Source organism: Oncorhynchus masou, chromosome 8, assembly GCF_036934945.1.
Source record: "Oncorhynchus masou masou isolate Uvic2021 chromosome 8, UVic_Omas_1.1, whole genome shotgun sequence".
NCBI lineage: Eukaryota > Metazoa > Chordata > Actinopteri > Salmoniformes > Salmonidae > Oncorhynchus > Oncorhynchus masou.
Window position 1 is genome coordinate 5,667,486 of NC_088219.1, and position 24,369 is coordinate 5,691,854.

The following is a 24,369-nucleotide window of genomic DNA, read 5'->3' on the forward strand; positions in this document are numbered from 1 at the left end:
TCAAGACAACGATGGAAGGAGCTGTAGTCATAGCAACTCATCCCCCTCCTCCCCCTGGCCCCTCTCAACTCCCTCGCACACCTCCAAACACACAGGAGTCATCTCTCCATCCCACCCCTGAACCACCTCCTCCCCCACCTCCCCCACCCCCACCTCCCCCCGCCTCCCCAAGAGGAGGCTGCGATGCCTTCTCCCGTAGCGTACATCGTCGTTCCAAGATGAGGAACTTCAACTGGGATGCCATCCCCCGTCAGTCAGTCCTTGGGAAGAAGAACGTGTGGACATCCCAGAGGCCCATGGTGGATTTTGAGTTGGACACCCAGAGGATGGAGGAGATGTTCAGCCAGTCTGACACTCAACTGGCTCTGCGAAAGACTGGGCCTGTCAAGAAGACCATCAGGGGCCTGTCCCTATCCACACAGGGCCTACAGAGGGTGAGTACAGGGTGTGCTAGTCCTGGAATAGGTCAAATACATGGTACAGCTGGGGGGTTTGAGCACCACTGGGACTAAGTTACCAAACCAACACAACACCCTCTCTGCCTCTCCCATTCTGTCTCACTTCCCCTCTCTGCCTTTCCCCTTCTGTCTCACTTTCCCTCTCTGCCTCTCCCATTCTGTCTCACTTCCCCTTTCTGCCTTTCCCCTTCTGTCTCACTTTCCCTCTCTGCCTTTCCCCTTCTGTCTCACTTCCCCTCTCTGCCTTTCCCCTTCTGTCTCACTTTCCCTCTCTGCCTCTCCCATTCTGTCTCACTTCCCCTTTCTGCCTTTCCCCTTCTGTCTCACTTTCCCTCTCTGCCTTTCCCCTTCTGTCTCACTTTCCCTCTCTGCCTTTCCCCTTCTGTCTCACTTCCCCTCTCTGCCTTTCCCCTTCTGTCTCACTTTCCCTCTCTGCCTTTCCCCTTCTGTCTCACTTTCCCTCTCTGCCTCTCCCATTCTGTCTCACTTCCCCTTTCTGCCTTTCCCCTTCTGTCTCACTTTCCCTCTCTGCCTTTCCCCTTCTGTCTCACTTTCCCTCTCTGCCTTTCCCCTTCTGTCTCACTTTCCCTCTCTGCCTTTCCCCTTCTGTCTCACTTTCCCTCTCTGCCTTTCCCCTTCTGTCTCACTTCCCCTCTCTGCCTCTCCCATTCTGACTCACTTTCCCTCTCTGCCTCTCCCATTCTGACTCACTTTCCCTCCCTGCCTTTCCCCTTCTGTCTCACTTCCCCTCCCTGCCTTTCCCCTTCTGTCTCACTTTCCCTCTCTGCCTTTCCCCTTCTGTCTCACTTCCCCTCTCTGCCTCTCCCATTCTGACTCACTTTCCCTCTCTTCCTTTCCCATTCTGTCTCACTTCCCGTCTCTGCCCTCCCATTCTGTCTCACTTCCCCTCCCTGCCTTTCCCCTTCTGTCTCACTTCCCCTCCCTGCCTTTCCCCTTCTGTCTCACTTCCCCTCCCTGCCTTTCCCCTTCTGTCTCACTTCCCCTCCCTGCCTTTCCCCTTCTGTCTCACTTCCCCTCCCTGCCTTTCCCCTTCTGTCTCACTTCCCCTCCCTGCCTTTCCCCTTCTGTCTCACTTTCCCTCTCTGCCTTTCCCCTTCTGTCTCACTTCCCCTCCCTGCCTTTCCCCTTCTGTCTCACTTCCCCTCCCTGCCTTTCCCCTTCTGTCTCACTTCCCCTCCCTGCCTTTCCCCTTCTGTCTCACTTTCCCTCTCTGCCTTTCCCCTTCTGTCTCACTTCCCCTCTCTGCCTTTCCCCTTCTGTCTCACTTCCCCTTCTGTCTCACTTTCTCTCTCTGCCGTTCCCATTCTGACTGTCTTCCCCTCTCTGCCTTTCTCACTTCCCCTTCTGTCTCACTTTCTCTCTTCCTTTCCCATTCTGACTGTCTTCCCTCCCTGCCTTTCCCCTTCTGTCTCACTTCCCCTCTCTGCCTTTCCCCTTCTGTCTCACTTCCCATTCTGACTGTCTTCCCCTCTCTGCCTCCCCCATTCTGTCTGATTTCCCCTGTCTGTTAATGAAGACTGATTGAACTCATGAAATATTGATCCACAGTCTGTGGCTACTCATACGCTTCCCTCTGTTTTGATTCTTGCTTGTACAGTTACTAAGATTATATTTGGTTGTGAGTGTAAAAAAACAACTATTGTTGGATACAGCAGTTGTCAGCTAGAATGCTAACGCCCATTAACATAGGCTGTAGCAAAAGCTAGCCAAATGGCATTTTACTGGTTGAAGTGGAAGTGTTTTTTTTTGTTGTTTTTTTTAAGTGTAATTTAGTTGATTTGCAATGACTGTCATTGCAGTACTAGTCAAAAGTTTGGACACACCTACTCATTCCAGGGTAGTAACTGAAAAAAAAAAGTTGACACAAATCTAAATATACTTGCCTTGATGACAGAGTGTAGTGCGTACAACCCAGTAAATCACTGGTGCTTCCTGCCATCCATCACCTATATACCAGGTGGTGTCAGAGTAAGGCCCTTAAAATTGTCAAACTCCAGTCACCTATGTTGGGACAGTAATCTCTGCTACCGCAAGCGGTACCGGAGCGCCAAGTCGAGGTACCAAAGACTCCTTAACATCTTCTACCCCCAAGCCATGAGACTGCTGAAAAACTAATCAAATGGCCACCCGGACTATTTACATTGTCACTGGTTTACGCAACATTTTATTTGTGAAATAGTATTGACTGTCGTTGTTTCTATGTCTGACTAGGTTGTTTCATCTTCTCTCTGTAGGTCTTAATCCTCAACTCTAAGAAGAGTATGAATGTGGGGATCTTTCTGAAGCAGTTCAAGAGGTAAAGTGGGGCCAGGGGTCGGAGGGTATGGACCCCGGGGTCGGAGGGTATGGACCCCGGGGTGGGAGGGTATGGACCCCGGGGGTGGGAGGGTATGGACCCCGGGGGAACATGGGCCCGGGGTGGGAGGGTATGGACCCAGGGGTGGGAGGGTATGGACCCAGGGGTGGGAGGGTATGGACCCAGGGGAACAAGGGCCAAGGGTGGGAGGGTATGGGCCCGGTGTGGGAGGGTATGGGCCCGGTGTGGGAGGGTTTGGGCCCGGTGTGGGAGGGTTTGGGCCCGGTGTGGGAGGGTTTGGGCCCGGTGTGGGAGGGTTTGGGCCCGGGGTGGGAGGGTATGGACCAGGGGTGGGAGGATATGGACCCAGAGGGAACAAGGACCAGGGATGGGAGTGTATGGGCCAGGGGTGGGAGTGTATGGGCCAGGGGTGGGAGAACATGGACCCGGGGGAACAAGGACCAGGGATGGGAGGGTATGGACCCAGTGGGAACAAGGCCCAAGGGTGGGAGGGTATGGACCCAGTGGGAACAAGGCCCAAGGGGGGGAGGGTATGGACCCAGTGGGAACAAGGGGGGGAGGGTATGGACCCAGGAGGAACAAGGGGGGAGGGTATGGACCCAGTGGGAACAAGGGGGGAGGGTATGGACCCAGTGGGAACAAGGGGGGGAGGGTATGGACCCAGTGGGAACAAGGGGGGGAGGGTATGGACCCAGTGGGAACAAGGGGGGGGAGGGTATGGACCCAGGAGGAACAAGGGTACCCCAGGACAGGAGAGACGCAGTGAAAGAGAGAGAAGTGAAGTGTATTTATGAGCAGCTGTAGTTACAGCAGGTGGATCCAGAGAAGTACACTGAACAAAAATATAAACGCAACATGTAAATGTTGGTCACATATTTCATTAGCTGAAATAAAATATCCCAGAAATTTTCCATTTGCTCAAAAAGCATATTTCTTTCAAATTTGGTTTACATCCCTGTTAGTATTTCTCCTTTGCCAAGATAATCCACCTGACAGGTGTGGCATATAAAAATAGCTAATCAAACTACATGATCATTACACAGGTGCACCTTGTGCTGGGGACAATAAAAGGCCACTTTAACACGTACAGTTGTCACACAACACAATGCCACAGTTGTCTCAAGTTTTGAGTAGGCAATTGACATGTTGACTGCAGTAATGTCCACCAGAGCTGTTGCCAGCGAATGGAATGTTCATTTAATTTCTCTACCGTAAGCCACCTCCAGCGTCCGTTTTAGAACTTGGCAGTACGTCCAACTGGCCTCACAACCACAGACCATGTGTGTCCACGCCAGCCAAGGACCTCCACTTCTGTTTTCTTCACCTGCGAGATCGTCTGAGACCAGCCAGCCACTATGACAGCTGAGGAAACTGTAGGTTTGCACAACCAAAGAATTTCTGCACAAACTGTCAGAGATACCGTGACTAGATCCCGGAGGCCCATTGTCATTCCATTCACCCACCGCCATCACCTTATGTTATAGCATGATAATGCACAGCCCCATGTCTCAAGGATCTGTTCACAATTCCTGGAAGCTGAACATGTCCCAGTTCTTCCATGGCCTGCATTACTCACCAGACATTTCACCCATTGAGCATGTTTGGGATGCTCTGGATCAATGTGCACACCTGCATGTACCAGTTCCCGCCAATATCCAGCAACTTCACACAGCCATTTGAAAAGGAGTGGGACAACATTCCACAGGCCACAATCAACAGCCTGATGAACTCTATGTGAAGGAGATGTGTCGCGCTGCATGAGACAAATGGTGGTCACACCAGATACTGACTGGTTTTCTGTTCCATGTACCTAACTTTATATATATATATATATTTTATTTATTTATAAAGTCATCGGACCAACAGATGCACATCTGTATTCCCAGTAATGTGTAATCCAAAGATTAGGGCCTAATTTATTTAATTTGACCGGATTTGCGTATAAAAAAAGAAAATATATAAATATATATATTATTGTTTTGTTCAGTATACATTATCAGCCGTTTCTGTGTGAGTGAATCAGTGATGTGACGGCCTTGTCTACTTCCAGACCCGCCACTAAACCAACACACAGTTCATCAACTCGACTTCTCAACTGGCCTTGTTAGTGCATGTTGAAACACATTCAACTGTATCGCTAATGTGACAAGTTGTTAGTTACTACAAAGGAGAAACGATGCCTTTATGACACAGCCTCATACTTCGCAATGGAACTAATCCACCCTTCAAGAGGTGTTTTCTCTTTACTTGATCCAGTCTGTCACCTGGCTATAGGTGATCCAGTCTGTCACCTGGCTATAGGTGGTCCAGTCTGTTACCTGGCTATAGGTGATCCAGTCTGTCACCTGGCTATAGGTGATCCACTCTGTCACCTGGCTATAGGTGATCCACTCTGTCACCTGGCTATAGGTGATCCACTCTGTCACCTGGCTATAGGTGATCCACTCTGTCACCTGGCTATAGGTGATCCACTCTGTCACCTGGCTATAGGTGATCCACTCTGTCACCTGGCTATAGGTGATCCACTCTGTCACCTGGCTATAGGTGATCCACTCTGTCACCTGGCTATAGGTGGTCCAGTCTGTCACCTGGCTATAGGTGGTCCAGTCTGTCACCTGGCTATAGGTGGTCCAGTCTGTCACCTGGCTATAGGTGGTCCAGTCTGTCACCTGGCTATAGGTGGTCCAGTCTGTCACCTAGTTACCTGGCTATAGTTGGTCCAGTCTGTCACCTGGCTATAGGTGATCCAGTCTAGTTACCTGGCTATAGGTGGTCCAGTCTAGTTACCTGGCTATAGGTGGTCCGGTCTGTCACCTGGCTATAGGTGGTCCGGTCTGTCACCTGGCTATAGGTGGTCCGGTCTGTCACCTGGCTATAGGTGGTCCGGTCTGTCACCTGGCTATAGGTGGTCCGGTCTGTCACCTAGTTACCTGGCTATAGGTGGTCCGGTCTGTCACCTAGTTACCTGGCTATAGGTGATCCAGTCTAGTTACCTGGCTATAGGTGGTCCAGTCTGTCACCTGGCTATAGGTGGTCCAGTCTGTCACCTGGCTATAGGTGGTCCAGTCTGTCACCTAGTTACCTGGCTATAGTTGGTCCAGTCTGTCACCTGGCTATAGGTGATCCAGTCTGTCACCTGGCTATAGGTGATCCAGTCTGTCACCTGGCTATAGGTGATCCAGTCTGTCACCTGGCTATAGGTGATCCAGTCTGTCACCTGGCTATAGGTGATCCAGTCTGTCACCTGGCTATAGGTGATCCAGTCTGTCACCTGGCTATAGGTGATCCAGTCTGTCACCTGGCTATAGGTGATCCAGTCTGTCACCTGGCTATAGGTGATCCAGTCTGTCACCTGGCTATAGGTGATCCAGTCTGTCACCTGGCTATAGGTGATCCAGTCTGTCACCTGGCTATAGGTGATCCAGTCTGTCACCTGGCTATAGGTGATCCAGTCTGTCACCTGGCTATAGGTGATCCAGTCTGTCACCTGGCTATAGGTGATCCAGTCTGTCACCTGGCTATAGGTGATCCAGTCTGTCACCTGGCTATAGGTGATCCAGTCTGTCACCTGGCTATAGGTGATCCAGTCTGTCACCTGGCTATAGGTGATCCAGTCTGTCACCTGGCTATAGGTGATCCAGTCTGTCACCTGGCTATAGGTGATCCAGTCTGTCACCTGGCTATAGGTGATCCAGTCTGTCACCTGGCTATAGGTGATCCAGTCTGTCACCTGGCTATAGGTGATCCAGTCTGTCACCTGGCTATAGGTGGTCCAGTCTAGTTACCTGGCTATAGGTGGTCCAGTCTAGTTACCTGGCTATAGGTTGTCCAGTCTAGTTACCTGGCTATAGGTGGTCCAGTCTGTCACCTGGCTATAGGTGGTCCAGTCTGTCACCTGGCTATAGGTGATCCAGTCTGTCACCTGGCTATAGGTGATCCAGTCTGTCACCTGGCTATAGGTGATCCAGTCTGTCACCTGGCTATAGGTGATCCAGTCTGTCACCTGGCTATAGGTGATCCAGTCTGTCACCTGGCTATAGGTGATCCAGTCTGTCACCTGGCTATAGGTGGTCCAGTCTAGTTACCTGGCTATAGGTGGTCCAGTCTAGTTACCTGGCTATAGGTGGTCCAGTCTAGTTACCTGGCTATAGGTGGTCCAGTCTAGTTACCTGGCTATAGGTGGTCCAGTCTGTCACCTGGCTATAGGTGGTCCAGTCTGTCACCTGGCTATAGGTGGTCCAGTCTAGTTACCTGGCTATAGGTGGTCCAGTCTAGTTACCTGGCTATAGGTGGTCCAGTCTAGTTACCTGGCTATAGGTGGTCCAGTCTAGTTACCTGGCTATAGAGTGTATCTTGTGCTCTTAACGTTATATTTCTGCCACATGCATAACGTTAATTCAATGTCCAGCCAGCCCTTACTTTGACTAACAAATGTACCTTCTGCAGATGTCACAGTGGCTCTGTTTCTCAATGACATCTGCCCTTGAATGGAATCTATTGGAATCGATGCTATATAGATTGTGTGTGTAGACAAGAATGGTTGATGACGTTGGAACGACAATGTGTGTGTGTGTGAGCCGTATGTACATAACTGAAGGCAGTCACTGTATTTCCACTAGACTACTTTTCCATGGCGCAAGTGAGATTAGGGTGACCTATGCACCGTGGGCTGTTCTTTGTCTCCCCCTGTAGGCCGGTGAGGGACATAGTGGATGACGTCAGAAGGGGGAACTGGCTGAGGTTTGGAGCAGGAAAACTTAAGGAGCTCTGTAAACTACTGCCAGATGAGGGAGAGGTAAGTAACTGGCTAACCCCATAACTATTTTCTTATGCTCACTCTTCACACTGTAAACTACTGCCAGAGGAGGGAGGGGTAACAATGGCTGCATTTAGACAATTCTGCTACTTTCCCCCCCACTACTTGGTCTTTTGGCCAACCACATGAGATCTTTTCACATCTGAGCTGATCTGATTGGTCAAAATACTAATTAGTGAAAAAAGATCACAATTGTGCTGCCTGTGTAAACACAGCCTAAATAACCACCCTCTTTTCTCCATCACATGCTCCAGCCTGGGGCTTTACCAGTGATCTGTCGTTTAGTTCCAGCCCGGGGACTTACCAGTGATCTGTCGTTTAGCTCCAGCCCGGGGACTTACCAGTGATCTGTCGTATAGCTCCAGCCCGGGGACTTACCAGTGATCTGTCGTTCAGCTCCAGCCCGGGGACTTACCAGTGATCTGTCGTTCAGCTCCAGCCCGGGGACTTACCAGTGATCTGTCGTTTAGCTCCAGCCCGGGGACTTACCAGTGATCTGTCGTTTAGCTCCAGCCCGGGGACTTACCAGTGATCTGTCGTTTAGCTCCAGCCCGGGGCTTACCAGTGATCTGTCGTTTAGCTCCAGCCCGGGACTTACCAGTGATCTGTCGTTTAGCTCCAGCCCGGGGACTTACCAGTGATCTGTCGTTTAGCTCCAGCCCGGGGACTTACCAGTGATCTGTCGTTTAGCTCCAGCCCGGGGACTTACCAGTGATCTGTCGTTTAGCTCCAGCCCGGGGACTTACCAGTGATCTGTCGTTTAGCTCCAGCCCGGGGACTTACCAGTGATCTGTCGTTTAGCTCCAGCCCGGGGACTTACCAGTGATCTGTCGTTTAGCTCCAGCCCGGGGACTTACCAGTGATCTGTCGTTTAGCTCCAGCCCGGGGACTTAGTGATCTGTCGTTACATGCGTTTCTTTATGCTCCTTGGTGCTGTCTGATGGTACTGACTTGTCCTCCCACCAGGTGAAGAAGCTGCGGTCGTTCAGTGGAGACCTGACCCAGCTGTGTGAACCGGACCTCTTCATGGTGCTTCTAGTTAAAGTACCTGGGTGAGAATGGGGTCATTGTGAGGGTACTAGGTTAGTACCTGGGTGAGAATGGGATCATTGTGAGGGTACTAGGTTAGTACCTGGGTGAGAATGGGGTCATTGTGAGGGTACTAGGTTAGTACCTGGGTGAGAATGGGGTCATTGTGAGGGTACTAGGTTAGTACCTGGGTGAGAATGGGTTAGTTGTTGTGATGGGGTTGCGGTGATTGGTGATGGGGTTGTTGCGGTGATGGGGTTGTTGCGGTGATGGGGTTGTTGCGGTGATGGGGTTGTTGCGGTGATTATTGGGATGGGGATTGGGGTTGTGATGGGGATTGGGGTTGTGATGGGGATTGGGGTTGTGATGGGGATTGGGGTTGTGATGGGGATTGGGGTTGTGATGGGGATTGGGGTTGTGATGGGGATTGGGGATTGGGGTTGTGATGGGGATTGGGTTTGTGATGGGGATTGGGGTTGTGATGGGGATTGGGGTTGTGATGGGGATTGGGGTTGTGATGGGGATTGGGGTTGTGATGGGGATTGGGGTTGTGATGGGGATTGGGGTTGTGATGGGGATTGGGGTTGTGATTGTTGCGGGGATTGGGGTTGTTGCGGGGATTGGGGTTGTTGCGGGGATTGGGGTTGTTGCGGGGATTGGGGTTGTGATGGGGATTGGGGTTGTGGTGATTGAGGTTGGGATTGTTATGGGGATTGGGGTTGCGGTGATTGGGGTTGTGATGATGGTGTTGCGGTGATTGAGGTTGTGATGATGGTGTTGCGGTGATTGAGGTTGTGATGATGGTGTTGTGGTGATTGAGGTTGTGATGATGGTGTTGTCTATCTCTAGCTATGAGGAGCGTCTGAGGACTCTGCTGCTGAGAGAAGAATTGTTCCCTCTGATAGATGAGATGAAACACTCCATCGCTGTCATGACCAAAGCAGCTAATGGTGATACGCTGCTCCACCTCCGTCCCACTACTTAATGCTCTTTCTCTATTTCTCACTGTCTTTCAATTCAAAGGGCTTTATTTTCAGGGGAGACATGTATGTAAACATTGCCAAAGCAAGTGAACAATAATTATCTCTGTCTCTCTGTCCCCCAGAGCTGTTGGTCTGCGACGACCTCCACTCAATGATCCGCCTGGTGTTGAAGGCCGGGAACTACATGAATGCTGTACGTAACGATCTACTATCTAGGACTTAGAATTACGTGTGTTCTCTACTATCGTATAATACTGTACGTGGGCCTCGTTTTCAAACGTTTGTTTTAATGTGCCGTCTATTCGTTAGTGTCTGTCTGCTAAGTGACTAAAGTGAATATGTTATTGTGTGGTTTTAGTCTGTATGTGGGTAGTGACGGTGAACTGTTGTTTTAGGGCGGGTACGCTGGCAGTGCCATCGGTTTCAGGATGGCATCTCTACTAAAGCTGGCAGACACCAAGGCCAACAAACCTGGCATGAACCTCTTGCACTACGTCACCATGGTGAGGGGGAGAGCTGGGCAGGGGAGACAGGGAGAGCTGGAGAGGGAGGGAGACATGGATGGGAGACAGGGAGAGCTGGAGAGGGAGGGGGACATGGATGGGAGACAGGGAGAGCTGGAGAGGGAGGGAGACATGGATGGGAGACAGGGAGAGCAGGCTGGGAGGGAGACATGGATGGGAGACAGGGAGAGCTGGAGAGGGAGGGCGATAGAGAGCTGGCAGGGGAGTGAGACATGGCTGGGAGGGAGAGCTGGGGAGGGCGGGGGTAGGAGGGAGGGAGACGCCAGGAGAGGGAGGGAGATGCGGGTGAGAAGGGGATGGAAGGGATTAATATGAAAATATAAATGAAGACGATGTGAATGTAGACATCCAGGCTCAGAGGATAAAACATTCTACAGTAACTAAACTAACTCGTCCTCTTCCTCTGCCCCCCCCCCAGCAAGCACAGGAAATAGACGTTGCCCTGCTGAACTTCCCTGAGCAGCTTCAACACATTGGGTTGGCTGCAAGGTAGACGATCATTACGTCCAGTTACTACCTTATTATTCAAACTCGTGGTTTCTATTGTTGTTTAGTAATTGGTTGCTCACAATGTGTAAAGAGCTTCATGATTTCTATTTCCTGGAAATGAAAAGTGCTCTACACATGAAATGAATGATTATTGGCTTGGAATATGTGAAATGTTTTTTTCTTATTGATTTTTAGATTTTGAGGATTCTTTACCACAGTATATGATAATGTTGATGAAGTGGTACATGCATGTATTTACTGTGGATGAAGTGGTACCTGCATGTATTTACTGTGGATGAAGTGGTACCTGCATGTATTTACTGTGGATGAAGTGGTACCTGTATGTATTTACTGTGGATGAAGTGGTACCTGCATGTATTTACTGTGGATGAAGTGGTACCTGCATGTATTTACTGTGGATGAAGTGGTACCTGCATGTATTTACTGTGGATGAAGTGGTACCTGCATGTATTTACTGTGGATGAAGTGGTACCTGCATGTATTTACTGTGGATGAAGTGGTACCTGCATGTATTTACTGTGGATGAAGTGGTACGCGCATGTATTTACTGTGGATGAAGTAGAACGTGCATGTATTTACTGTGGATGAAGTGGTACCTGCATGTATTTACTGTGGATGAAGTGGTACCTGCATGTATTTACTGTGGTAATGTGGATGAAGTGGTACGCGCATGTATTTACTGTGGTAATGTGGATGAAGTGGTACATGCATGTATTTACTGTGGATGAAGTGGTACATGCATGTATTTACTGTGGATGAAGTGGTACCTGCATGTATTTACTGTGGATGAAGTGGTACACATTTTTATCTAGGGTGCAGAAGCAGGAGGTGGAGTTAGACTTTCAGAGGGAGGTGGAGAAGGTGAAGGAAGCTAAGATGGACGCCAGCACACAGCCTGAGCTTCAGTTACAGATGGAAACCTTCCTCATGGTGAGAGATGACACACACACACACACACACACACACACACACACACACACACACACACACACCTCTCTGTCCCTGAACAAGGCAGTTAACCCACTGTTCCCCAGTAGGCCGTCAATGTTTTTTTTTCTTAACTGACTTGCCTAGTTAAATAAAATAAAATAAAAATATATTACTTGTGTGTAAAAGCACTAGATCAATGAGAAGGTCTAATAGAGGAGAAGGTCTAATAGAAGGTCAAATAGTCTCACACATAATTACTGGTCGTCTGGACATTTTGTTGAAATTAACTTAACAAACACATGCAACTGTACCTGTAGTGTTCTTCTCTCTCTCTGTTCGCCCCCACTCTGTTCGCCCCCACTCTGTTCGCCCCCACTCTGTTCGCCCCCACTCTGTTCGCCCCCACTCTGTTCGCCCCCACTCTGTTCGCCCCCACTCTGGTTATACATCTCTAACACAGTTCTAATGTTACTTTCAACCCCAGTAGTTTTCCTGTAAATATTTTCTCTCTCGCTAACCTAGTGATCTGACTGTAGAACTCTGTGTCTCTGTCTTGTCAGAGGGCGGAGGCCAGGCTGGCTGACCTCCAGGCCTGTCTGTTGAACCTCGACTCCCTGAGCCAAGCTGTAGCAGAGTATTTCTGTGAAGACCCAGCCACGTTTCGACTGGAGGTCTGCTGCTCCATATTCCACTCATTCTGTGAGCGCTTCAACAGGGCTGTTCAGGTGAGACTGGACACATTTCTGGAAAACTTCCCCCAAATTTCCCAGTTAACTTTGTAAACATAACTTTGTATGTGTTTGTTTTGATTGTACTATTTATTAGTGCATTGTTGGGAAAGAGCAAGAAAGGAATTTCACTGTACTAGTGCATGTGACTATAAAACTTGAAATGTTGCTACCCTAGGTGACACGTTAACACATGATGATGATGAATAATCTGGGACAGTCTGAATTTCCTAAAGAATATAGTGATCTTCACATTGATAGGCACTGTCCATCGCCCACAATTTAGTTAAATATTGGGTCACTCAAACACAACCCCCCCCAACTCTGTTTTATCCCACTCACACCCTTTCATCTTCTCTCTCTCGCTCCTTTCCTCCCCATGCCTCTCTCTCTCGCTCCTTTCCTCCCCATGCCCCTCTCTCTCGCTCCTTTCCTCCCCATGCCCCTCTCTCTCGCTCCTTTCCTCCCCATGCCTCTCTCTCTCGCTCCTTTCCTCCCCATGCCTCTCTCTCTCGCTCCTTTCCTCCCCATGCCCCTCTCTCTCGCTCCTTTCCTCCCCATGCCTCTCTCTCTCGCTCCTTTCCTCCCCATGCCTCTCTCTCGTGCTCCTTTCCTCCCCATGCCTCTCTCTCGCGCTCCTTTCCTCCCCATGCCTCTCTCTCGCGCTCCTTTCCTCCCCATGCCTCTCTCTCGCGCTCCTTTCCTCCCCATGCCTCTCTCTCGCGCTCCTCTTAATCAGGAGAACCGTGAGCGTGAGGCAGCCGAGCTGAGACGCAGGCAAAGGGAGAGGTTCTGTAATGTGGCCAAGCGTCGCTCCACTGCCACCTGCTCTGACCTGGAGCCCGCCGGGCCTGGCTCTGCCATGGACTCCATCCTCCACAGCTTCCTGACCACCATACACCCCAGGGGCCCGGCAAGGCGCAGACGCCACCACCTCCCCCCTGTGATGTTGTCCCCCATCGGGGGCTCGCCCATCGAGCCCTGCCCCAAGTCCAACCCCCTGGTCGACGAGCCAGAGACTAGAGCTGATCCAGGGCCTAGCCGGTTCACCAGACCAGGAGGGAGCACCCTGGGTGGGGAGGCAGGTGTGGTGACACCCCGGAAGGAACAGGGGCAGAGGGAGAAGAGAGGGGAGGGCTGGTCCAGGGAGCTGGGTAGCCCTGATGCGGTGGTGGAGAGGTTGGATGGGGGGGTGAAGGAGGACTCCTATCTGGACCCCCCTTCAGAGCAGAAGGAGAAGGAAAACGAGGGGGAGACAGCAACCCCAGGGGACCAGTGGAGATGTTTTGGGTCAAATAGAGCCTCTTCCATCAACCAGAAACGGACCCCTAAGAGCTCTGGCCGTCGCAGCTTGTCGTCCATCGACCAGAAACGAACCACTAAGAGCTGTGGCCGTCGCAGCTTGTCCCCTCGCCAACACACACCCCCCACCCAGGAGGAGGAGAAAGAAGAGGTGCAGAGGATGCATGTCGTGTCCAGGAAGATGCTTCGCTATCAGACTGGCCGAGGCAGGCGATCTGGTGACCTAGAACATCCTGAACTGCCAGAGTTGGGTGACAAAGCGAGCTTCGTCCCCCAAAACCACACCCCCCAATGCTCCACACCTCGCCCTCTCCACCCCCACCCTATTTCGCAACCCTCCACCCCTCACCCCAGGGAGATGAGAGAGGTAGACCTGGCTCTCTGTAACAGCATGGAGAACCTGGGCTCTCCCTGGATCATTCTCAGCCCCCACATCTCACCCCAAAACCAAACGCCCCACCGACGACACTCCTTCTTCCCCCCCAGTGCCGACGATGGCCTCGACGATGGTGTCTGGTCATTGCCCCCCACCCCCACCCGCCCTTCTACCCCCACCCGCCCTTCCACTGCCTCCCACCCGTCCACCGCCACCTGCCCCCCTCTGGTGCTGCTGGAGAGGATGAGGGCTATGGAGGGACACCCTGGACCCTCAGACCTCCATGGAGAAGCAGGGAGGGGGCCCATGTCCCTGCCTGACTGCCCCAGTCAGAGAGCTCTGTCCCAGGGCCCCATGCTTCGCTCTCTCTCCCTGGATGTGACTGGAGGGAGCCAGGCTCCAGGATTCAGATTCTGCCTTGGCGACCTGTTCCAGAGACGTACTTCGCTGTGGGCCCCAGTTGGTGCTGAGACGGGGTTTGCTACAGAGGCTCATAAACCCTTGGAGAGGCAGAACAGTAGTTCTGGGATTGTGTCCTTCTTCAGACTCTTTGGGGAGAGGAGATGAGCTTGGAGGAACAGGACTCCCGAGGAACATATACTTTAATGAGGGGAGGATATTTATTTTTTAGTATTTGTGTTGATCTTATTTCATTTTTAAAGTGAGCTACTCCTATTTGAGAGTGACCGCTCTTTTAATGAACAGCCCAAGGTAAACATACACTTACCTTGGATGGGAGACCTTTCTCTCTCTGCTGAGAGGCTTATTGTTTTAAAACTGTTCCAGATCGTACCCTATTCCCTACATATAGTGTACTCCTTTTGACCAAGGCCTCGTAGGCCCTGGTATAAAGTAGTGCACTTCATAGGGAATAGGGTGCCCATTTGAGAGGCACTGTAAGTGAACCACGTGTGCACGTCATACCACTTTAATTCTTCACAGATCCAGATAAAAAAAATGGTCTTTGTACAAGACCAAAACACAGCTCTCCTTTTTAACGTGTAAATGATCTCAGGTGTGGAACACATGCGTACAACAGGATATACTACCGTCACACTTGAAAAAAACATATTTTTAATTTGTTATCTTAAGTGTAATTTTTTTTTATGTAATAAAACTGTCTTTCTACCTCCGCCTTATTTTGTCTTTTGATCTCACTCACAGTTAATATAATAATATATACCATGAACAAGGTGCTTTTATCCAAAGTGACTGACAGTTTGTGCCTTTTTAACCTATGGGTAGTCCCGGGAATTGAACCCACTATCCTGTTGCAAGCACCAAAGCTGTGGAACAATCGTGTGTTAAGGGGGGGGGGGGGACGGGGACGAAAAGGAGGGAAAATATTAGGAGAAAGGAGGGAAGGAAGACTGGAGGCTTCTAAATGTGTTTATTTATTAAGCTGAAAAACAATTTATTTTTTATTTTATGTTTGAGGAAGGGGAAGAGTGGATCCATTTATTTTTCACTATTTTAAAATCCTGAGTTAACGGGAGGGTAGCGGGCCTGAGTTAACGGGAGGGTAGCGGGCCTGAGTTAACGGGAGGGTAGCGGGCCTGAGTTAACGGGAGGGTAGCGGGCCTGAGTTAACGGGAGGGTAGCGGGCCTGAGTTAACGGGAGGGTAGCGGGCCTGAGTTAACGGGAGGGTAGCGGGCCTGAGTTAACGGGAGGGTAGCGGGCCTGAGTTAACGGGAGGGTAGCGGGCCTGAGTTAACGGGAGGGTAGCGGGCCTGAGTTTTTTTTTCACCTTTGTTTAACCAGGTTGGCAAGTTGAGAACAAGTTCTCATTTACAACTGCGACCTGGCCAAGATAAAGCAAAGCAGTTCGACACAAACAACAGAGTTACACATGGAATAAAACACAGTCAATAATACAATAGAAAAAAAGTATATACAATGTGAGCAAATAAGGTGAGACAAGGGAGGTAAAGGCCATGGTGGTGAAGTAAATACAATATAGCAAGTAAAACACGAATGGTAGATTTGCAGTCGAAGAAAGTGCAAAGTAGAGAGAAATAATGGGGTGCAACAGAGCAAAATAAATACAGTAGTGGGAGAGGTAGTTTGAGCTAAATTATGGATGGGCTATGTACAGGTGCAGTAATCTGTGAGTTGCTCTGACAGCTGGTGCTTAAAGCGAGTGAGGGAGATGTTTCCAGTTTCAGAAATTTTTGTCGTTTGTTCCAGTCATTGGCAGCAGAGAACTGGAAGGAGAGGCGGCCGAAGGAAGAATTGGTTTTGGGGGTGACCAGAGATATACCTGCTTGAGCGCGTGCTACAGGTGGGTGCTGCTATGGTGACCAGTGAGCTAAGGGGGGACTTAACCTAGCAGGGTCTTGTAGATGATCTGGAGCCAGTGGGTTTGGCGACGAGTATGAAGCGAGGGCCAGCCAACAAGAGCGTACAGGTCGCAGTGGTGTGTAGTATTTGGGGCTTTGGTGACAAAACGGATGGCACTGTGATAGACTGCTTCCAATTTGAGTAGGGTATTGGCTATTTTGTAAATGACATCGCCGAAGTCGAGGATCAGTAGGATGGTCAGTTTTACAAGGGTATGTTTAACTTTGGATTGGAGATGTTTGATGTGAGTCTGGAAGGAGAGTTTACAGTCTAACCAGACACCTAGGTATTTGGAGATTTGTCCACATATTCTAAGTCAGAACCCGTCCAGAGTTGTGATGTTTTACGGGCAGGCAGGTGCAGGCAGCGATCGGTTGAAGAGCATGCATTTAGTTTTACTTGTATTTAATAGCAATTGGAGGCCACGGAAGGAGAGTTGTATGGCATTGAAGCTTGCCTGGAGGGTTAACAGTGTCCAAAGAAGGGCCAGAAGTATACAGAATAGTATCGTCTGCTTAGAGGTGGATCAGAGACTCACCAGCAGCAAAAGCGACATCATTGATGTATACAGAGAAGAGAGTCGGTCCAAGAATTGAACCCTGAGGCACCCCCATAGAGACTGCCAGAGGCCCGGACAACAGGCCCTCCGATTTGACACACTGAACTCTATAAGAGAAGTAGTTGGTGAACCAGGCGAGGCAATCATTTGAGAAACCAAGGCTGTCGAGGCTGCCGATGAGGATGTGATGATTGACAGAGTCGAAAGCCTTGGCCAGATCAATGAATACGGCTGCACAGTATTGTTTCTTATCGATGGCGGTTAAGATATAGTTTAGGACCTTGAGCGTGGCTGAGGTGCACCCATGACCAGCTCTGAAACCAGATTGCATAGCGGAGAAGGTATGATGGGATTCGAAATGGTCGGTAATCTGTTTGTTGACTTGGCTTTCGAAGACTTTAGAAAGGCAGGGTAGGATAGATATAGGTCTGTAGCAGTTTGGGTCAAGAGTCCCCCCCCCCCGCCTTTGAAGAGGGGGATGACAGCAGCTGTTTTCCAATCTATGGGAATCTCAGACGACATAGAGAGGTTGAACAGGCTAGTAATAGTGGTTGCAACAATTTCAGCAGATAATTTTAGAAAGTCTCCAGATTGTCTAGCCCGGCTGATTTGTATTGGTCCAGATTTTGCAGCTCTTTCAGAACATCAGCTGACTGGATTTGGGAGAAGGAGAAATGGGGAAGGCTTGGGCGAGTTGCTGTGGGGGGTGCAGTGCTGTTGACCGGGGTAGGGGTAGCCAGGTGGAAAGCATGGCCAGCTGTAGAAAAATGTTTATTGAAATTCTCAATTATAGTGGATTTGTCGGTGGTGACAGTGTTTCCTATCCTCAGTGCAGTGGGCAGCTGGGAGGAGGTGTTCTTATTCTCCATGGACTTTACAATGTCCCAGAACGATTTAGAGTTTGTGTTGCAGGAAGCACATTTCTGCTTGAAAAAGCTAGCCTTGGCTTTTCTAACTGCCTGTGTATATTAGTTTCTAGCTTCCCTGAACAGTTGCATATCACGGGGGCTGTTCGATGCTAATGGAGAACACCATAGGATGTTTTTGTGTTGGTTAAGGGCAGTCAGGTCTGGAGAGAACCAAGGGCTATATCTGTTCCTGGTTCTAAATTTCTTGAATGGGGCATGCTTATTTAAGATGGTAAGGAAGGCATTGAAAAAAAATAACCTACTGACGGGATGAGGTCAATATCCTTCCAGGATACCCCGGCCAGGTCGATTAGAAAGGCCTGCTCGCTGAAGTGTTTCAGGGAGCGTTTGACAGTGATGAGTGGAGGTCTTTTGACCGCTGACCCATTACGGATGCAGGCACTGAGGCAGTGATCGCAGAGATCTTGGTTGAAAACAGCAGAGGTGTATTTAGAGGGCAAGTTGGTTAGGATGATATCTATGAGGGTGCCCGTGTTTACGGCTTTGGGGTGGTACCTGGTTGTGTCATTTGATCATTTGTGTGAAATTGAGGGCATCAAGCTTAGATTGTAGTATGGCTGGGGTGTTAAGCATGTTCCAGTTTAGTTCGCCTAGCAGCACGAGCTCTGAAGATAGATGGGGGGCAATCAGTTCACATATGGTGTCCAGAGCACAGCTGGCGGCAGAGGGTGGTCTATAGCAGGCGGCAACTAAGTTAACGGGAGGGTAGCGGGCCTGAGTTAACGGGAGGGTACCGGGTCTGAGTTAACGGGAGGGTAGCCGGGCCTCAGTTAACGGGAGGGTAGCGGGTCTGAGTTAATGGGAGGGTAGCCGGGCCTCAGTTAACGGAAGGATAATGGGCCTGGGTTAACGGGAGGGTAATGGTAGCATAACCATAACAAAGTGTTCTAATGAGATTGGTTTATTACTGTACTATACTCCCATTACCTTGTTTATGCAATTAGCATCTTAAAGTATCTGTTGCGGTTTCTTGCGGACTGCGTTTTACCTGGCATAATTATAAATACATCACGTCACACTGGACACCGGCATCAATTCAACGTTGGTTCAGTGTTATTAATTGAAATGATGTAGAAACAATGTTGATTCAACCAGTGGGATGTATGAAAATGTACTCAGACATATACTGTATATTAGTCATTAAAAGTGAAGAATAATTAACCAATCAGAAGTCATTCAAACAATCAGTTGAAATATTTAAACCTGTTTAAACTCCATACATTTTCACCGAAGCCCAAAAGTACGAGTTACATTTTGTTATGCTGAGCAGGACAGGGAAATGGTCCAATTCACCTGCATATCAACATCCCTGGTCATCCTTACTGCCTCTGATCAAGCTGACTCACTAAACACAAATGGTTTGTTTGCAAATGATGTCTTCGTGATGGAACGTGCCCCTGACTATCCATAAATAAATTAAATAAAAAGGTGCCTAATTTTGAATTTGAAATTATTTATACTTTTACTTTTGATGCTTAAGTATATTTTAGCAAACACTTACTTTCGATTCTTCAGTATATCTAAAACTAAATACTTTAAGACTTTTACTCAAGCAGTATTTTACTGAGTGACTTTCACTTTTACTTGAGTCATTTTCTATTATGTTATCTTTTTCCCACTAGTATAACAGACTGATTCTGAGTGATTGACACAACAGGATCCAAACATCTGCCACGATCCATCAATCAGATTGGTCGACACCTGCATAGCGGTTGTGTTGGTGACGTCGGAGGCGGGAACTGTGTTTGAGCTGTCCTCCACAAGCAGCTCCTCCCCGTATTGCCTACACTGTCATTGGATGCAAAGAAACCACCTGACTTTATATCCGACAAATCCCACACAGCCGCTTTACAAGTTCAAGCACTGATGTTCTATTGTAGACTATAGGCCCTACTCTGGATTAGATTGATAGTCTTTAAACCCCCCCCCATCCAAATTAACATGAAAATGATTCAATAGCCTGCACTTTCTATCGCTGTTTTGAACTTCTAACGTCTAATACATCGGAATTTACAGTTGAAGTCGGAAGTTTACGTACACCTTAGCTAGGCGGCAGTATTTTGACGTCTGGATGAAAAGCGTTCCCAAAATGAACTGCCTGTTACTCAGGCCCAGAAGCTAGGATATGCATATAATTGGTATATTTGTATAGAAAACACTCTAAAGTTTTTAAAACTGTTAAAATAATGTCTGAGTATAACAAAACTGATATGGCAGGTGAAAACCCGGGGAGAAACCATCCAAAAAGTTCAGCCTACCAGTGTTTCCAATGCCTGTCATGTTTATTATGAGGCGAAAACCTCCCAGATTGCAGTTCCTAGGGCTTCCACTAGATGTCAACAGTCTTTAGAGTTTCAGGCTTGTTTTTGGAAAAATTAGCTAGAATTTGTAGTTTTTCTAAGTGGCTCCCATTTTGGCTGTTGTGTTTTCATGCGCGTGGATGAGTTCTTTGTTGTTTTTAAAGACAATAACGATTCTCCGTCTTAAATTTTATAATTTATTTACGTATTAGGGTACCTGAGGTTTGATTATAAACGTTGTTTGACTTTTTTGGAGAGGTTTATTGGTAACGTTTGGGATTGATTTTGTATGCAATTTAAAGGAGGGAAACTGGTGGATTATTGAATGAAGCGCGCCAGCTAAACTGAGTTTTTGGGGATATAAAGAAGGACATTATCGAACAAAAGGAAGGTTTGTGATGTAGCTGGGTCCTTTTGGATTGCCAATGGAAGAAGATCTTCAAAGCTAAGGCATTTATTCTATCACTATTTCTGACTTTCATGTCGCACCTTTTTCTGTTCTGCCCACACATTTTCTATAGGATTGAGTTCAGGGCTTTGTGATGGCCACTCCAATACCTTGACTTTGTTGTCCTTAAGCCATTTTGCCACAACTTTGGAAGTATGCTTGGGGCCATTGTCCATTTGGAAGCCCCATTTGCAACCAAGCTTTAACTTCCTGACTGATGTCTTGAGATGTTGCTTCAATATATCCACATCATTTTCCCTGCCTCATGATGCCATCTATATTGTGAAGTGCACCAGTCCCTCCTGCAGAAAAGCACCCCCACAACATGATGCTGCCACCCCCGTGCTTCACAGTTGGGATGGTGTTCTTCGCCTTGCAAGCCTCCCCCTTTTTCCTCCAAACATAACGATGGTCATTATGGCCAAACAGTTCTATTTTTGTTTCATCAGACCAGAAGACATTTCTCCAAAAAGTACGATCTTTGTCCCCATGTGCAGTTGCAAACCGTAGCCTGGCTTATTTTATGGTAGTTTGGGAGCAGTGGCTTCTTCCTTGCTGAGCGGCCTTTCAGATTATGTTGATATAGGACTCGTTTTACTGTGGTAAAAGATACTTTTGTACCTGTTTCCTCCAGCATCTCCACAATGTCCTTTGCTGTTGTTCTGGGATGGATTTGCACTTTTCGCACCAAAGTACGTTCATCTTTTGGAGACAGAACCCGTCTCCTTCCTGAGCGGTATGACGGCTGCATGGTCCCATGGTGTTCATACTTGCGTACTATTTATTGTTTGTACAGATGAACGTGGTAACTTCAGGCATTTGGAAATTGTTCCTAAGGATGAACCAGACTTGTGGAGGTCTACAATTGTTTTTCTGACATTTTGGCTGATTTCTATTGATTTTCCCATGATGTCAAGCAAAGAGGCACTGAGTTTGAAGGTCGGCCTTCAACTATCCACAGGTACACCTCCAATTGACTAAAATTATGTAAATTAGCCTATCAGAGGTTTCTAAAGCCATGACATCATTTTCTGGAATTTTCCAAGCTGTTTAAAGACACAGTCGACTTGGTGTATGTAAACTTCTGACCCACTGGAATTGTGATACAGTGAATTATAAGTGAAATAATCTGTCTGTAAACAATTGTTGGAAAAATTACTTGTGTCATGCACAAAGTAGATGTCCTAACCGACTTGCCAAAACTATAGTTTGTTAACAAGAAATGTGTGTAGTGGTTGAAAAACGTGTTTTAATGACTCCAACCTAAGTCTATGTAATCTTCCGACTTCAGCTGTAAGTAATGCTAGCTGTGGCTAGACATGTTTATAACAAAGTTTGTCCTGGATATCAATGCATTATCTAACTTAGCTGGCATAATAATAAAGCTATGTAAGAGGTCCAAAGAAACCCAGGTGACATTATCTCTGACAGCCCATTGAAAGTGAATACTAATGTAACCTTTATAACGTTAGCAGATTGCATTATCTTTTAGATCTTACCAACTTTGACAGTTGTCTTACCTATTGAAAATTAATGCTAGTACTACTGTAACTTTACTGTACTGTTACCATGCTAGCTAGCCAGCCAGTCAGCTACACTAAGCAGCAACTATTGAAAATGAATACTAGGGCTACTATAACTTTACTGTACCGTTACCATGCTAGCTAGCTAGCAAGCTATCCAGTCAGCTACGCTAAGCAGCAACTATTGAAAATTAATACTAGGGCTACTATAACTTTACTGTACCGTTACCATGCTAACTAGCTAGCAAGCTATCCAGTCAGCTACGCTAAGCAGCAACTATTGAAAATGAATGCTAGGGCTACTATAACTTTACAGTACTGTTGCCATGCTAGCTAGCTAGCCAGGCGACTACGCTAAGCAGCAACTATTGAAAAGTAATACTAGGGATACTGTAACCTTACTTTAGCGTTACCGTGCTAGCTAGCCAGGCATCTATGCCAAGCAACAGCTATTGATAGCCACAAGTTCAATTCTACTGTTGGAAAACAAGTTGGCTCTGGTTAATGTCACCATTGCATATAACGTCTGGATGTCGCTCTTTTTTTTCAATGTGGTTGGCTGAGTCAACCAATAGCGTCACACCCCTCCATCTTTTGAAAGATATAGAGTGTGTCCTTCTTCCTATGACTGAGAAGCTATCCATTTTTATTTTACTAGGCAAGTCAGTTAGGAACAAATTCTTATTTACAATGACGACCTACCCCCGGCAAATTGTGCGCCGCCCTATGTCACTCCCAATCACAGCTGGTTGTGATACAGCCTGGAATCTAACCAGGGTCTGTACTAATGCCTCTAGCACTAAGATGCAGTGCCTTAGACCACTGAGCCACTTGGGAGCCCCTGTGTATTTCATAAGCCATGATTGACTTATTGACTGCCTGAAGTGAACAAAATTGTACCGTGCTCTATCAACTGAGCTACAGAGGACCACTCACAACATTTGTGTGGTCAATAGCCCCCCGTAGATATAGAACATGTGATTTCTCCTTCAGTCCTCCTTCAAGACGCCCTGAGAGAGTATGTGTGACATTTCATTCCTAGAGTTGTCTGCCTGGCTGGGTGTCTAGCTGACTGACTGGCTAGCTGTGTGTCTACCTGACTGACTGGCTGGGTTTTTAGCTGACTGACTGGGTGTCTAACTGACTGACTGACTGACTGACTGGCTTACTGGCTGGGTTTCTAGCAGACTGACTGTCTGACTGACTGGCTGGGTGTCTAGCTGACTGACTGGCTGGGTGTCTAGCTGACTGAGTGACTGGCTGGCTGGTTGTCTAGCTGACTGAGTGACAGGCTGGGTGTCTAGCTGACTGACCTTCTGGGTTTTTAGCTGACTGGCTGGATGGCTAGCTGACTGACTGACCATACCATACTCTGTACACACAGCCAGCCTGATTTCACCAGCCTACCACACTAATGTACACACAGCCAGGCTGATCTCACCAGCCTACCATACTCTGTACACACAGCTAGGTTGATCTCACCAGCCTACCATCCCACTGTACACACAGCCAGGCTGATCTCACCAGCCTACCATACCACTGTACACACAGACAGGTTGATCTCACCAGCCTACCATACCACTGTACACACAGCCAGGTTGATCTCACCAGCCTACCATTCTAATGTACACACAGTCAGGCTGATCTCACCAGCCTACCATACCGTGTAGTTCACAATTTATGTATGCTTGTGAGATCAGGTGTCCAAGAGTACAAGGAGTGGAATGTTAGCACAAACAGACTGGTATCCAGGCTAGTCTTATCCTTCTCCATTTAATCTAGAAGAAAACAGAAAGGGGTACGTTGGGCCCCCGTTGCCACGGTAACAGTGTTTGTTTACAGTCATGAGCCCATTTAGCTGGTGTCGCAGTGAAATAGAACCCCCTGGAAACGAACCCTTCCACACAGATTCTCCATTCATTCCACTCTTTCCCTTCTTCCTCCCTCCATCCCTCCCCTTATCCCTCTGTCTCTCCTCTCAATGGAACCACAGGACACCCTCTATACACCAGATATAGGAAGGAGGGAGGCAGAGAGCAGGACAACTTTTACCAATGACCTCACTACATTTCTAAAAATATTTATTCAGTCGTGATGAGCAGTATTGAGTCATTTGACAAGTGTTGTCTCTTGTTTATATTTATGTTCTGGTTCTGGGAAAGACTTATGGCAGACCAGAGGCACCTGACCTTTGAACTATGCCAGCTGCAGGACAATCGCACTATTCAGACTCTCTCCTGAGCTCTGGAAACATCATCTCTCATCATGTGAGCCA

General features: G+C 48.3%; 1 protein-coding gene across 1 annotated transcript; it reads left to right on the forward strand.

Moving 5' to 3' along the window:
• Nucleotides 1-11: 11 nt before the first annotated feature.
• On the forward strand, nt 12-14,561 carry fhdc3 (FH2 domain containing 3). The gene is made up of 11 exons (XM_064971077.1): nt 12-434; nt 2,714-2,775; nt 7,489-7,591; nt 8,579-8,664; nt 9,491-9,591; nt 9,747-9,817; nt 10,020-10,127; nt 10,567-10,637; nt 11,471-11,588; nt 12,149-12,313; nt 13,056-14,561. The coding sequence occupies exons 1-11, from the start codon at nt 12-14 to the stop codon at nt 14,559-14,561; spliced, it is 2,814 nt and encodes a 937-aa protein (XP_064827149.1).
• The last annotated feature ends 9,808 nt before the right edge of the window (nt 14,562-24,369 follow it).